Source organism: Diceros bicornis, chromosome 4, assembly GCF_020826845.1.
Source record: "Diceros bicornis minor isolate mBicDic1 chromosome 4, mDicBic1.mat.cur, whole genome shotgun sequence".
NCBI lineage: Eukaryota > Metazoa > Chordata > Mammalia > Perissodactyla > Rhinocerotidae > Diceros > Diceros bicornis.
The window spans coordinates 57,264,096-57,278,265 of NC_080743.1; the positions used below are offsets into that span (position 1 = coordinate 57,264,096).

Consider the following 14,170-nt stretch of genomic DNA (forward strand, 5'->3'; position numbering starts at 1 on the left):
GTCCCTTCACTCTGCATGTTCATATTTCTCTCCTACCAGACTATGAACATTTCTTGGAGCTGGGCTGGGTCTTAGTCATTATTGTATCCTCCCCACTCATAGACTTGGTCCCTAGTATGTACTCAATGGTCTTTGGGTAAATGATCTTAACTTTATTCGACCCCAAATATCAATGCTAATGGTGGGGTGTGTGTGGTGTGGATGGTAACTTCATTAACTCTGCATAAAATGTGAGGAGGAGATGCTAGGATGGAATATGAAGTGCATTAAGATCCAGCCCTGGCATCCCTAGAAAAGACTATCAGCCCAGAGACTTTTTTTTCCTCCTGTCTCCTCATATCCACCCAAACTTCACTGAAGGATCCACGTACACTTGAAGAAAATGCATCTATCCCTATATCCCTCGGCCCCACCCATCAATCACTATACTAATCCTTCCAGAGGGAATAGAAATGGTATTATTCACTCAAAAGCTGCCAAACTGGAGTTTTTCATGCAGAGAATGAGTTTAGCAAGTGTTTTCAAGAACTGAATGAGACATCAGGACACCAGGAAATAGTGGGGAAAACCCTTTAGTTTCCTCCTGCCCAGGCTGAGCCCAGAATAAAAGGACCCTGCTCCAGGCTTCTTCATGCATTTGAGTTCCTGAAGCCTGTAACAGCCTGGAGAGGCGGGTGAGTGGGGAGGCTCTGCTCTGTGGTAGAGGAAACCCTCTAAGGGGCCATTGGTAGGTTCCTGCTAGAGGGAATGAGAAGATTGTGTAGACTTATGGGTTAGGGTGGGATACAGAAAAGGAAAGACAGATAACCAGAAACAGCGATAGGAAAAGATAAGAAAACAGAACAGAAAATAAAGACCAGGTGAGAGAGACACAGAGCAGGGATAAGTGAGATGAGTGCAATGCAGAATGTCAGGGTCTCAACCAGGGGTCGGTGCACTAAGGTCCGCAAGCCAAGTCCGGCCCACTACCTGTATTTGTAAATAATGTTTCACTGGAACACAGTCATGCCTGTCTGCTTACATACTGTCCATGCCTGCTTTTACATGGCAATGGCAGAGTTGAATAGCTGTGACAGAGACTGGTTGGTCTGCAAAGCCTAAAATACTTACTATCTGGCCCTTTACAGAAGAGGTTTGCCCACCACTGTTCTAAAATAGAAGGTAATTTGAGATTAACGTGATTAAAGGTAGAGATGAAAAATCTCCAGGTCAGCCAAACGGTTGTTGGTAAAGCTGAGGCCAGAACTTAGCCTTCATAACCCCCATCTTTGTTCTTTCTTATGTTCCAGTTGAATATCTCTTGATTCATGGTAAATCTTCTGACCCCAGGTCAGGGCTTGATAAGCCATCTAGTGGGGATCTGAGCTGGATGCCTGGCTGGGGTTTCCTGCTGACTCTGACTCTGCTCTTGGTTCCAGCTCTTAAGACAGCCAGTGTGAAGGACATTAATTATCCTTGAAGAAGCAGTGACCAGGTTTAAAGTAGTCAGGAATGACACAGAGGACCAGAGAAGTTGCCAAAGAGGACAAAGTAAGAGGAAGAAATGCCTCAGCAACGAATAGGTCACAGTTCCAGAGAAAGGAAATACTTCATGATATCTGGAACAAATATAACCCAATCTCTCCAGATTAGACTCTCTGCATCAACAGGTCTTTCAGAATTTAGCAAGTGCTCTGTTGTCTCTCAACCCTCTTTTCTTCCAGCTGATGATTCTAAAGACATTTTACCTTTTATTTTCAGGCACATTTTCCTGATACTTTCCAAATCTTTTCTTTCTCCTGTCTCCCTGCAGAGTGCGCATGCTCTATTTAAAGGACATAGAACAGTCCAGGCACCAGCTCACAACTGGGGCAGACAGAGCAGACACTGGGCATTGGTGGGGCAGCCCACGAGAAAATCCTCTTTGTTGGCCACTGTAATCCATGGAGGCTCTGTAGGGTGGGTGGTCTTGGGAAGGAGTGAAATAGGATGGTCTTAGCACAGATATTAAAGAAAAAAGTGATAAGAGAAGGTGCTTCTCCCTTGTGCTACTTTGGAAATAATCTCCTCCCCTGATGTTGTTTCATTCTAAAGTGTTTTTCTTCTTTCTTTCAGTTTACCTACAATCTAAAGAAAATGTCCTATCAGCAGCAGCAACAATGCAAAGTCCCCTGCCAGCCCCCTCCCCAGGTCCCTGAGCCCTGCCTTCCCCAGGTCCCTGAGCCCTGCCCTCCCCAGGTGCAAGATCTGTGTCCCCCACCCCCCAGCCAGCAGAAGTGTCCTCCTGTTAAGTGCCCCCCATGCCAGCAAAAATACCCGCCAAAGCAGAAGTGACATCTCTGAAGCCATCCTCCCCAACTTGGTCATGAAGATACTGTGCCCCCTTGCTCACCCCCTTCCCCTCACTTCCAGCAACACAATCTAGAACATGCTGCCTCTCTTCAGACTCACGAAGAAAGATATCGTCATGGTCTACTGGATTTTCCTCCCAGAATCAACTCCTCCCAGCTCCTGTCCCAGGAGACCACATGATTTAGACAGAAATGCAGTGTTCTCAAAACCTTCCCTGGAGGCCAGACCTGTTCTTGCCCTTCTCCATCCACTTTTGTGGTCAGGACCAGGCCAGACTTTCCAGCTGCTATCTCCTCTACCACGTTGCCTCCTGCTGGTTGTACAAGGTCACGACAAGGACACAGATTTTCTTGCTCAGCAATCTGCCTCTGTGGGATTCAACAACTCTATGAAGGTTTCCAGGAGCAAATATGGTTGAAAAATTAAAACAAGAGAACTGTTTAAATCAATTGAAAATTTTGCAGAGTTCTTCACAGCACAACTCCACACTCTAGGGAAGGGAGTGAGGTCTTCTGTTTGCTATTTCCTAGTAATCTCCATAACCCCTAACAAAGCTCATCCCTCCCTCTGGACTCTGAAGCCATTAAAATGATTCCACACTCTAAGATGTTCCTTCCTCCCTGCTTCTCAATAAAAAACATGAATCCTTGATTGGCCTGCTCTCAGGGTCTCTGCTTTCTTGCCAGGGTTGGGAGAAAGCCACGGAAGGAAAAATCAGGGCCCAAGATGGGAAGCAGAGACTGAGTAGGATATCCTTGGAAGGACCCTGGAGGCGATCAGGAGCCACAGGAGAGGGAGATGGGACCCTGCACAAGACAGCAGGTCTCCCTTTCCTCTCTGGTCACTCATTCTCAGTGCCCCAAAGGGCCACGTGTCTCCCAAGCCCACCTCTACATCCACCACCTCTCCTTTCCTGAGAAGGACTCACCATGCAGGGGAGGTAGAAAGTGAGACAATGGAGCCACCAATCAGTGTCAGGGCTGCAGGCTGGGCTGAGGATGAGATGGGCTCTGCAAGGTCCCAGGGAGGTCTGTGGCACCAGTACCTGGCACCAGAATTGCCGACCCGGCTCTGTGTGGAGACTGGCCTGGAGTGGATGAACCCCAAAGAGGGTTATCCACTGCAGCGGTTCTGAAACTGCTTGGTCTTGGGATGGATTTACACTCTTAAATTATTGAAGAATAATTCAGAGCTTTTGCTGTTTTGAATTTTATCTATTGATATTTCTTTTATTAAAAATTAAAACTGAGAAAATTTTAAAACACATTATATACAAGTAGGCATTGCACTAGCTGTCAAAGTGATGATGTCACCACGTGTCATGTAGTCTCTACTGTCATTTTTACTGTAGACTTACAGATAAATGAGAGTGAAAAAATCAAATAACATCTTAATATCATTGTGAAAATAGTCTCGACTCACAGATCCCACTGAAGGCATCTTGAGAACCCCCAGGATGTTTACACCACACTTTGAGAACCACTGGCTTAGTGAGTCACTGTGGGGCAGGCCTCCAGGGTCCCTGAGCCTGAGATAACACAATAACACAGGTGTGGAAGGACTAAGGAAGTTCTCCTTGCATTTCAGCCTCAGCTTACAAATGGGGTTATTTATGTCTGTCATTTAACTACTCTGATAAATCGAGTTCTGTACTTTCACTGAATAATCATTGATTAGCACGAATATAGTGTCTGGAACTGATAAAACCCAGAGAAAAAGAGAAGAGGAGAATGAGGCTCTCTAGAGAAGCCTCTTCAGTGGTCTGCTGGGATGGTGGGAACAGATATATGCCTCATGGACCATTAGATGCCATCTGACAAGGGCGTACATCACAATGCAGAGGGCAGGTGTGCTGGGGTGATGTATAGAATATGGAAGGCGGAGAAGAAGATAGAGAAGAGGATGCCTCCTTGGTTTCTTACCTGGGCTTCTTCCTTGGGTTCTTAAGTGCCACAGGCAAGACCTTCCTTGAGAGCTAATCATATCCAGTGATTATGGAAGTTTGAATTTAATCACATTCAATGTCTTTCCCAATTCTCCTTCTCCCACCAGCCACACAATAGCCTCTCTGTTACTTTCATAGAGGTAAAATCAGGTCATAGTCAATTGATAAATATACCTGAAGGGTAATAAATTTCAAGAACAATTGAGAGTAGGTGAAGAAGAGAGAAGATGAGGACTAATTTTACACACAGTAGGATTGAGAAGAGTTGTGAATCTTTCCCCCAAACTCTACCACTTCCCTTTCTTCCAGTTGATTGTAGGTTTCTGGGTCCACTCACTGTACACAGGAACGTCTGTAGTGGTTGATTTCAGATTCTGAAACAGAGAGAGACCAGAGGCAGCTCTGGTTTGTGTTCTAAATTTTGTGATTAATCTCTTCTGCTAGCCCTAAATCCTTCTCATGCTGACTCGGCCTTTTTGGTGTATAGAACGTATTTTCTTCACAATTTTCAAAGCTTGGATTCTTTTTTTAAAGATTAACAGGCAGAATTTCTTAAATAACTTTAGGCTAAAACTATTACTAGGTAGGTACGGACCTCCATTCATCCAGTGTCCTGCCCAAACCCCTGACGTGTTTCACCAGCTAGTAACCAGCAGTATGGAAAAATCAGAGACTCTTGGGCTGTGCCTAGGTAAGGAGCACAAGGTGAGTGCCTTTGTGAGGTGCAGACTAGGATGAGGTCTCCATCTCTTTATTTTTACAGACTGAGCATAACAAACCTTCTCCTGGCCTGCTGACCAGCCCAGGAAGCCTTCCTGGTAATGAGAAGAAAAGGGTGCAGTATCCATCCACGAAGACAGCTGAAGAATGGAAGATTGATAAACTGCCACTGGAAGGTCAATGCATAGGAAAGTTCTAGAATGAGACATCATCCCTGGAGGTGTCACCTCCCCAGGAGGGTTTCTGTGACCAACCAACCTCCACCCACTGGGCTTCCACAGTATGTTGATGAGACTTCTGTCATGTTTCTGTACTTTCCCTCTGTGTCTAAACATCTGTAACCCACCCACCCTGCCCCACACAGACTGTGAGCTCCTCCAGGGCTGTCTGCATCTTCACACCCTGACAGACATACACACACACACACACACACACACACACAGGGCCTGGCCTCTGGTAGATGCTCAAGAACTGTTTAACTAAACTATCTGAACTCCATTTGAGGCTAAAGCTCAGAGCTGGAGGTGGTATTGTTGATGTTGATAGTAATTTCATTTCAAGTACCTGAAAGAGATAGTGCGATTGCGCTGGGGGTTAGGAAAGATGCTGAGTCCCAGCCCTGGAATCCTTGTAGAAGGCCTGTTTCCTGGGGATGAGGATTTCAGCAAGTCCTTTCTGCTTGTCTCCTTGCAGACAGCAGGACCTCCCAAAGGACTCAGTACAGCTGAGAAAAGTGTGCCTGCCTCGATGCCCCTTCTATTCCCCATCTCCATCCAGAGGAAGTGGCACCAAGGAGCTGCCAAGCAGGAGTTCCCCCTGGGGCTTAGAGCAACAACATCTCTGCAGGTCTGTGAGTACTGCACATACAGCAAAGCCCCTTGAGGCACCACCTGGGCACTATGCTCATGCTGACAGCTGTAGATGAGGAAACCAGAGACCCAGACCACAGACGTGGTTCTGTTAGACTTGGACTAGAACTTAACTTCCTTGGATCCCCTGCTTTGCTCCTCCTGCTGCAACCATCTTGATTTTGTACCCAGGCTAGGGTAACAAAAGCCTGTGGTTTTACTGGCTGTTTCTTCTGATGTTTGATTTTGACTCCTTAATTTTCAAATTGGCATATATTAACTTCCCTGAAGAAACAGAAGTCAGGTTTTAAAGTAACCAGAGATAGCATCGATGGAGAAGAGAAGTAGCCAATAAGTCTAAGGGAAAACACAAAATATCTTCATAATTGGCACAAATCAAAAGACCCAAAACTTTGCATAACACTCTAAAAGTCATCCAGTCCTGCCTCCCACCAAATTAATTATTCTCTATCAATGGGCCTTTAAAAGATTACTTGGCGCTTAATTGAACACTTACTGGGCCAGAGAGCTCATTAACTTAGGAAGTGCTGCTAAATTGTGGTAAGAATAGGGCATCAGGGACCTCACCTTTACCTCCTAGCACTTCTATCCACTCACCCTGTTCCATCTCTAGAACATTTGGGAGCCCGTCTATGTGAAGGACAGTTGTGAATTATGTGCGGTCTTGTACCCCTCAAACCTTTGTTTCCTCAGACTAAAAATCCCCAACTCAATTTTTCTATTTCTTAGCAGGCACTACTTCTTGGTGCTCCCAAAACTTTTTGCTTTTTCTCTGAGTCATTGCGAGGTGAGCATGATCCTCTTAGAGGGCAGAACCCTCTAGGGCTGGGGTGGACGTGGGCAGACATGGAGCATCTAGTGCAACACCAGAGGACTCCCCTTGGTTGAGATCCTGCTCCTTGGAGGCTACAGTGGAGTGGGAGTGAGTGGGAAAGATGGGAAGATCTTAGTCCCCAAGAGTGATTAAGTGGGTAGAGGAGAGGGCCCTTCCCCCATGTGAATACTCAGGATTTAGTTCTTCCACTGTTGTTTCTACAGATCAAAAGTTTATCTCCTGTTTCTTGCAGGTTCTCATCAATCCAGGAACAGGGTACTGCAGCAGCAGCAACAGTACACAACCCCCTGCCAGCTCCCTCCCAGGTCCCTGAGCCCTGCTCCCTACCCCTCAGCCAGCAGAAGTACACCCTCTCCCCATGCTAACAGGAAGACCACCAAAGTGGAAGTGGCTCTTCTGAAGCACTCCATCCTCAAATAGCTGGGCATTTCTGGCATCCTGCCCCTCTCCAATCTCTTTCTTCCAGCACCAACAGAGAACGCCACACAGCCCATAAGTTACTTTTCATCTGCTTGAGGAGAAAGTTCTTCACAGACCACTGATTTCACAGCATTTAATCAACAGTCTCCTCTCAGCTCCTCCTCCAGGAAACAGTGAGGATGGGCCAAGAAGGCCAAGTTTTACGTATCTTTCCTGGATGCCAGACCTGTTCTCCATTCTCTTTTTTGACCTTGCTGTGGTCAGGACCAATCAGTTCTAGCTGCTGCCTCAACCCCTGCTGCTGCCCCCTGCTGGCTCAAGAAGATGATTCAAAGTACAGAATAGTCCTTCCTTAGTTCTCTGTACCCCTGGGTTTCACCATTTTGGGGGACATTGAATTACAAGATTAAAAATTTTAAAAAGTAAAGCTACAATAGAAAATTCTTCAGAATTTCTTTACTTTCCAATTGCTCACCCTCAATCAAGACAATGTCATACTTCCTATTAATCACCTCCTCTCCTAAGACAGCTGACTCCTCACTCTGCCCCTGAGCCTGTTCTGGACTCGCTGAGAGGACGTTCCCTCCTTTATGCTCCCTCCAATAAAACATCTCCGAACATTCCTGACTGTGTTCTCTTGCTGGGCCCAGGAAGGACTGACCTGGGCAGGCAAGAGATCTTTAAGGCAAGTCCTTAAGAGACCCTAGAGACAGTAATGGTCCACTAAAGAGTAAGGTAGGGACGCAGCTAAATTAGGAACACCCCATTGGCCCACAGAGACTCCCCTCATTTTCCCACAGGGAGACCAGATTCTTCCCTCCCAAGTCCCCATTTCCTGAGGAAGGACCCACCAGGCAGGGATGGTGCAAAGTGCTGACATTGGAGCCGCTAGCACCAGGGCTGTAGTGGGTGCTGGGCAGAAGGGAGGCTCTGCAGACTCAGCAGGTGGGAGCTTCAGCTCTGAGCCAGGCCCCTGAAGTGTGAACTGACCCTGCCTGGAGCCTACCCTGCAAGACACGACATGTCAACGAGCAATCCCTTCAGCTATGTCTCCGGGATGTCCAAGCCTGAGAAATGCAAAGAATCCAGGAAGTCCAATGCTACAAGAAGATTTCAGAGAACATGCATGCATTAATGAGGCTCCTCTGATTTCATAAATTAACCTTTGTATCTTCTGGGCATTTCATTATTTTTGTCTCTCACTTTCACTGTCAAGCTGTGTCTTGTCTACTCAAATGACAGCTACTTATTGAGCATCTACTATGCTCACCCTGAGCTGGGTGCTGGGGATATAGAGAAAAATAGACCAGGACCTTAGAGAAGTCATTAATTTTCTAGGTTGAGGAACAGACCTGTGTACTGGCCATTACAGGGCAGTCAGTCAAGAGAGTGAAATGGGGGTGCATGAGACTGATAAGTGGGAGTGCAGACTTTGTGGAGGAGCCAGAACTAGTGAGACCCTGAAAAGGAGTCTGCAGGGTGAACTGAATGTTGATGGTCAGAGAAGGACAGAAGGGCATTCCATGCAGAGGGAACAACCCATGAAAGATAAATTAATCATTATTTCCTACATTCAGCCAGAATTTTATCCCATAACTTACCCCAATAAGTATCAATCGAAAGCCAATGTTTTCTTGACTCTACTCTTAGAACTGGATACTAAACATCACCGTGAAATTGGATGTGAGGTGGGAAGACTAAGGAGGAAGCCAACGGTTTTAATGCTTCAGTACAACAGCAAGTTCTCCATCCAAGCCAACACTGGAGTCAAGTGATAAATGGAATTTTGACCTGTGCTTACCCAGTGGTACCAAAATCAATCCTGGGTTTATTCCCCCAGTTCCTGAATGACTAGTTGGGACACCAACAACTGGAAGAATCTCAAATTAGCTCCCTTCCCTTGGGTAAGGGCTATTATGGAAGAAAAGAACAAAGCAAGTCACTGGAACTCAAACTCCCCACCTAAATTATAAGCCAAAAACAAAATTTCATGCCTGGAGAGACTGCAGAGATTGGCAAGCCTTCAAATACTTTAAAGGGATCACCTTCCCAGTTATGTCTCCATCGAATCCCCAGGTTAGGCCAGGCTAGATGTGTGGCTCTTGGAGACTGACAGTGAATCATCTCGAACCCACTGTCCCAGCTGTGGCCTCTTTGCTGGGGCAAATCAACACAGCCCTGGATCCTGGGATAGCACATTGGAGAGTAGCCTGGTCAGCTACAGATGGATTGGAGAAGAGACCCAAAAGAGCTGGAGAAGCTGAAGTTATGTCTCAACTCTGAACTGAGGTCACAGACATCATGGAAGGATGGGTTGAAGAACCCAAGAGACGATGGAATCTAATGTGTCCCAGATTAGAATCTCTTCAACAAGGCTTTAATCCATCACAAACTGCTGTCTGAACACTTCCTAAGCCAGGATGTTCAACTTTGGGTGGGGACTCTGGCACTAGGGGTCACTGTAAATAATCTTTTTATGGCATTGGGCACTTATGGGCCTTCTGGCCGCACTCACCAAATCCTTCCCCAGGAATTGTACAAAACGGTCATGCTCCCTGCAAGGGGCGGCCACCTAGAGCTGTACAGACAGGCTGGGGCTAGACTTTCCTCCACCTGCTCTACCACCTCTGCCTCCTCTACTGTCACCTGCTGGCCAGACAAGTTCCTTAGGACAAAGACTAAAGTCCTAAAGTTGCAACAATCCATGTCATGACAATTGTTTTAATGTCTTGAAGATCAAAGAAGAGTGAGTTGATAGAATGGAACACGGTAGTTAAAGAAAGTGAACCATGGGTGCGTTTATCTGGCAACCTGCTATTCACAGTCAGGACCAGGCTCTGGGAAGATGGTCCTGGCTCTCCCCTGGGGATCAGGAGCACCTTCCCGCATGTGACATCTCCCATTCTCTGTACCTTGACACAAAGCCCTGATCAATGGCTCTACACCCATATGTTTATCTGCCCTCCCTCAAGATCAATGGGCCACACTAAACAAGCTGGCTTGTCCTTCTTTGTGTCCCCACAGTGAGAACCAGGGCCCAGCACATAGTAGGTACTCAGTAGATGGTTATTGATTATCCAGCAATTTTATAGAAGAATAGAAATAGATCCACATATAATACACAAGCCCACCTATAAAGTAAGAGGACACAGGCCTCATATTTCTTATTGAAAATCTCAGAATTCTCTCAGGGCTGTGGACTCCTGGCATGATGGAGTCTGTTCCCAGCACAGAGACCTGGATCCATGGTGCCTCCCCGGACAGGCAAGGTCAGGCTCACAATTAAGGCTCCAACCTCAAAGACCAGCCTCCCTTGACCTCTGAAGACTCCACTTCCTGCTCAGCTCAGCAACACCCTGATGCTGGCCCTCCAGCATCCATACTCCCCATATTCCCTGCCCTGAGGAAAGGAGAATAGTCTCTGGGGCTATTAACAGACCTGGCGCCAGCTGCCAGGCAATGTGGACCCAGATTGAGAATGCAGATGGGGATCTGGATGCCCTAGTTCTGGGAAAGCCCTGCATCTCCTTCCTGTGGCTTCTTGGTCACCCCCTGGTGGCCTTTTCAAGCACCCACACACTCCCTTGCTCTGTTTCCAGGCCCAGGACCCTCCTCTCCCACCACCACCTTCTCGCCTTCCCTTCCCAGAACAGCCAGTGAGCAGAGTGTGACCCACTCAGGAACAACTGAATTTATTGAAGGAAGTGGGAAGAAGGAAGCATCACAGGATTGGGAGTGTCCAAGCTCAGGGACAGAGGGAGAGTTAGCTGTCTCTGAAGATGAAGTGAGCAGGGAGGTGATAAGACACAGAAGACCTCATTGCCATAACTGAAGAGTGTGGGAAGAGGGAACTGGAGGGAATTTTCCACTTATTTAAATCAGTTACTTAAAAGATATTGGCTTCTCAAAACCTCAAAAAATTTGGAGGAGAGCAGGAGGAAGAGGCGAAGGAGGACACTTCCATCATTCTGATGATCTTCTCAGGCCAACAGAGGCAGCAGAGGTGTGGAGGTAGCAGCTAAAGGAATGGGCCTGCCTTGGACACAGCGAATATACATGTATGGCTCCAGGGAAGGCTTTGATAACACGGCACTTCAGTCCAATTCCTGCTGGATTCTAGATGTTGAAGCTGAGAGGAATCAATTGAACAATTGCTGGAAAACCTGTGAACGCAGCTGTCATTCTCCTTTGAGTCAGTTGAGAGGTAGATTCTCCTGGGGCTGTGTGGTGTTCCCTGTGGTTTCTGGAAAGAAGGAGTCTGGGGTGGGCAGAGAGAGGATACAGAAGCTTCATACCCAAGATTAGGGTGTGGTGGCTTCAGAGGTGTCACTTCTGCTTTGGTGTGTACTCCTGCTGACATGGGGGATGCTGCACAGGGGGGCATTTCTGCTGGCTGGACGGTGGAGGGCAGGGCTCGGGCCCCTTGGGAGGGCAAGGCTCAGACACCCTGGGAGGGCAGGGCACTGTGACCTGGGGAGGGGGCTGAGAGGGGACTTTGCATTGTTGCTGCTGCTGATAGGACATCTTTCCCGGATTGATGAAAGCCTGCAAGAAACAGGAGACAAACACTTTTAGCTGGGAGAAGAAAGTGCACAAGTTCTCCCAGGGATGACCTCTATTGCTTCCTATTCTTGTCTACCTCTCAGAGACCCAGGCCTTCCCACCTTGTTTACTGCCATGGTAGCCAGTCCCAGGGGGGTCTCCACTGATCACAGCTGACAACAACATATCCACCCTATGGTTGCCCAAGATAAGCCTGATGCAGAGAACTGGGGTCCTTCCCAGGCTCTGTCTCGAAGAAGGGTCAAGTCATGGAAAGGGCAATAGGAATGGCCTGGAACCAAAATATTGTGCCAGGAAAGAAAGCATCAAGAAGCTGGGGTTGTTCATCCTGGGAAAGAACAGGTTTGAGAGGCAATAATACAGCCTGCATTCACCCCAAAGGCTGCTCCTCATGGGGAACAAGACCCATCTGTGGGTCTGCAGGGGGCATAGCCACATGGGGTGGGGGGTGGAGGGGTCAGGAAAGAGACCTCTCCCACCCTGGATTGGCCCAAGGTTAGAGCACCTATGCAGGGGCTGTACCCCAGGCCCTGTTGATGCAACGATTCTGATTCAGTGGGGCTTGCAGCATGCCATGCAAATTCTCCTGTCACTGGGTCTGTAAGCCTGTAATTGACGGAGGCATTTCTCTTCCTCTGCTCTATCTAGTCTCCCATCCATACTCTCCAAACTGAATCCTGGTGACTCCTGGCGGGGGTGTATATGTGCCCATGCTCATGGGCCAAATAAAGAGTCAGAAACAAAGAGCAAAGACAATCATCTGTAGAAAATCTCAGCTACTATTTGTCCAAGAATCAGAATACAACTCATCTTTCAGCTCAGTCATGTACCTGATGGCACGTCGTGCTTGGGACAGGGGCAAGAAGCTCTACCAAAAGAAATAATCACAGCAATCAAGAAAAAGGTGCGTGGAAAGGGAGCTATGAAAGAGAAACCCCAGGGCCAGTCTTACCACAAACCACCCATGTGACGCAGGATGTGGCTCTACTCCCCTAGAACTTTCATCACATTGAAAACCAGGATCTCACATTCCATCCCTCACCGGGCTTTGCTCACCCCACCTCCCATTTAAAAATTCTCTTTCTTTCTGTAACTGTTTTCCTGATGGTGCTCTAGGTTTTCTCTTCTCTCTCTCCCTCTCTGTCTCTTTCTCGCTCTCTCTCTACATCCTACACATCTATAAATTCTCTTCATATGTTGTACACCTTAAACTTATGTAGTGTTGCATGTCAATTATGTTTCAATAAAATTAAAAAATAAATTTACTCCTTGCAGCAAATCTTAATTAATTAATTGATTAATTAAAATATCTTTAACAATGAAAAGAAATACAATAAATCCTCCTCATTACCAAAAAATGGATGCCAACCCATAGGCCACTGCTGGGCCTCACCTCAGAGGAGCAGAGCTCTCTCACTCACCTGCCTCCCGCTGCTCCAGAACTCAGGATCCAAGTAGCACCAATAGGCCACACCAGGGCCCTTTTATCCTGGATGCAGCAGGACAAGGAGGAAACAGGGGATTTCCCAACAGATTTCTTGTTCTCAGGTACCTCACTCTTCCTGAAAACAGTTGTCAGACTCCCGCATTGCACTAAAAACTCCAGTTTGGCAGCTGCCTGATGACTAACCACATTTTCAAGCACTCTGGAAGGATTTCCTCTAGGGTGTGACAGGATTAGACTCAGATCATCAGCCTTTGGGGGGATGGCATGGGAGAGATGAGGACAAGAGTCCTGGGTCCTGATTCCCAGGGAACAGGCCATCTTTAAAGGTCTTAGGGCTGGGTTTTAGCACTATTTTTATCATCACCCATTCCTCTCTCTCTCTGTCCCTCTCTGTCTCTCTTTCACACACACACACGCACATACACACATAGGTATTTTTCTGCAGGGACATGAGGAGATCATCAACATCAACACACACCATCTCAACCTCTGACATTTGGGGTCAGGCTATGTTCAGGTCATTTAGTCATTGAATAACCACTGAAAACCTCTCAGGCCTCAGGCCCCAGGCCAGCAGGGAAAATACAGTGATAACTGAGACCCAACCTAGATCTGGACGCTCACAGTCTTGTGAGAGAGTCAGTCGGTGGACACTCAGTTACAGGGCAGGGTGACAGGACAGGAATTTGATCAATGTACTGTGGGTGCTATGGGGTCCCAAGTTGGGAGAGTTAGCTGGGGGTCAGGGAACAGGTCAAGGAGTTCCTTCTAAAGTATGTCTATCGTCAAGGGATGGTGAAGGTGGAATATCTCCCATTCCAGTGCTGTCTTGTTCCAGGAACAGCCTTGACCCTCCAACAGAGTCCTCCAAGAATTGAACAACCATCCTTCTGACTCTCCTTCAGAAAGGGCTCCAAGTTGATCAGGGGAGGGATACCTTCTCCTGCTTGTTCTAAGAAGAGAAACTAACACTCCTCACTGTGCTCCTCACAAAGGCACACCCCTCTTCTGTGTGTCCCACAGAGCTGTTCATCTCAGCT

The 14,170-nt window shown here is 47.3% G+C and overlaps 1 protein-coding gene across 1 annotated transcript; it reads left to right on the forward strand.

Moving 5' to 3' along the window:
* Window positions 1-2,115: 2,115 nt before the first annotated feature.
* On the forward strand, window positions 2,116-2,313 carry LOC131403016 (small proline-rich protein 2G-like). Its single transcript, XM_058537435.1, has one exon. The coding sequence runs from the start codon at window positions 2,116-2,118 to the stop codon at window positions 2,311-2,313; it is 198 nt and encodes a 65-aa protein (XP_058393418.1).
* The last annotated feature ends 11,857 nt before the right edge of the window (window positions 2,314-14,170 follow it).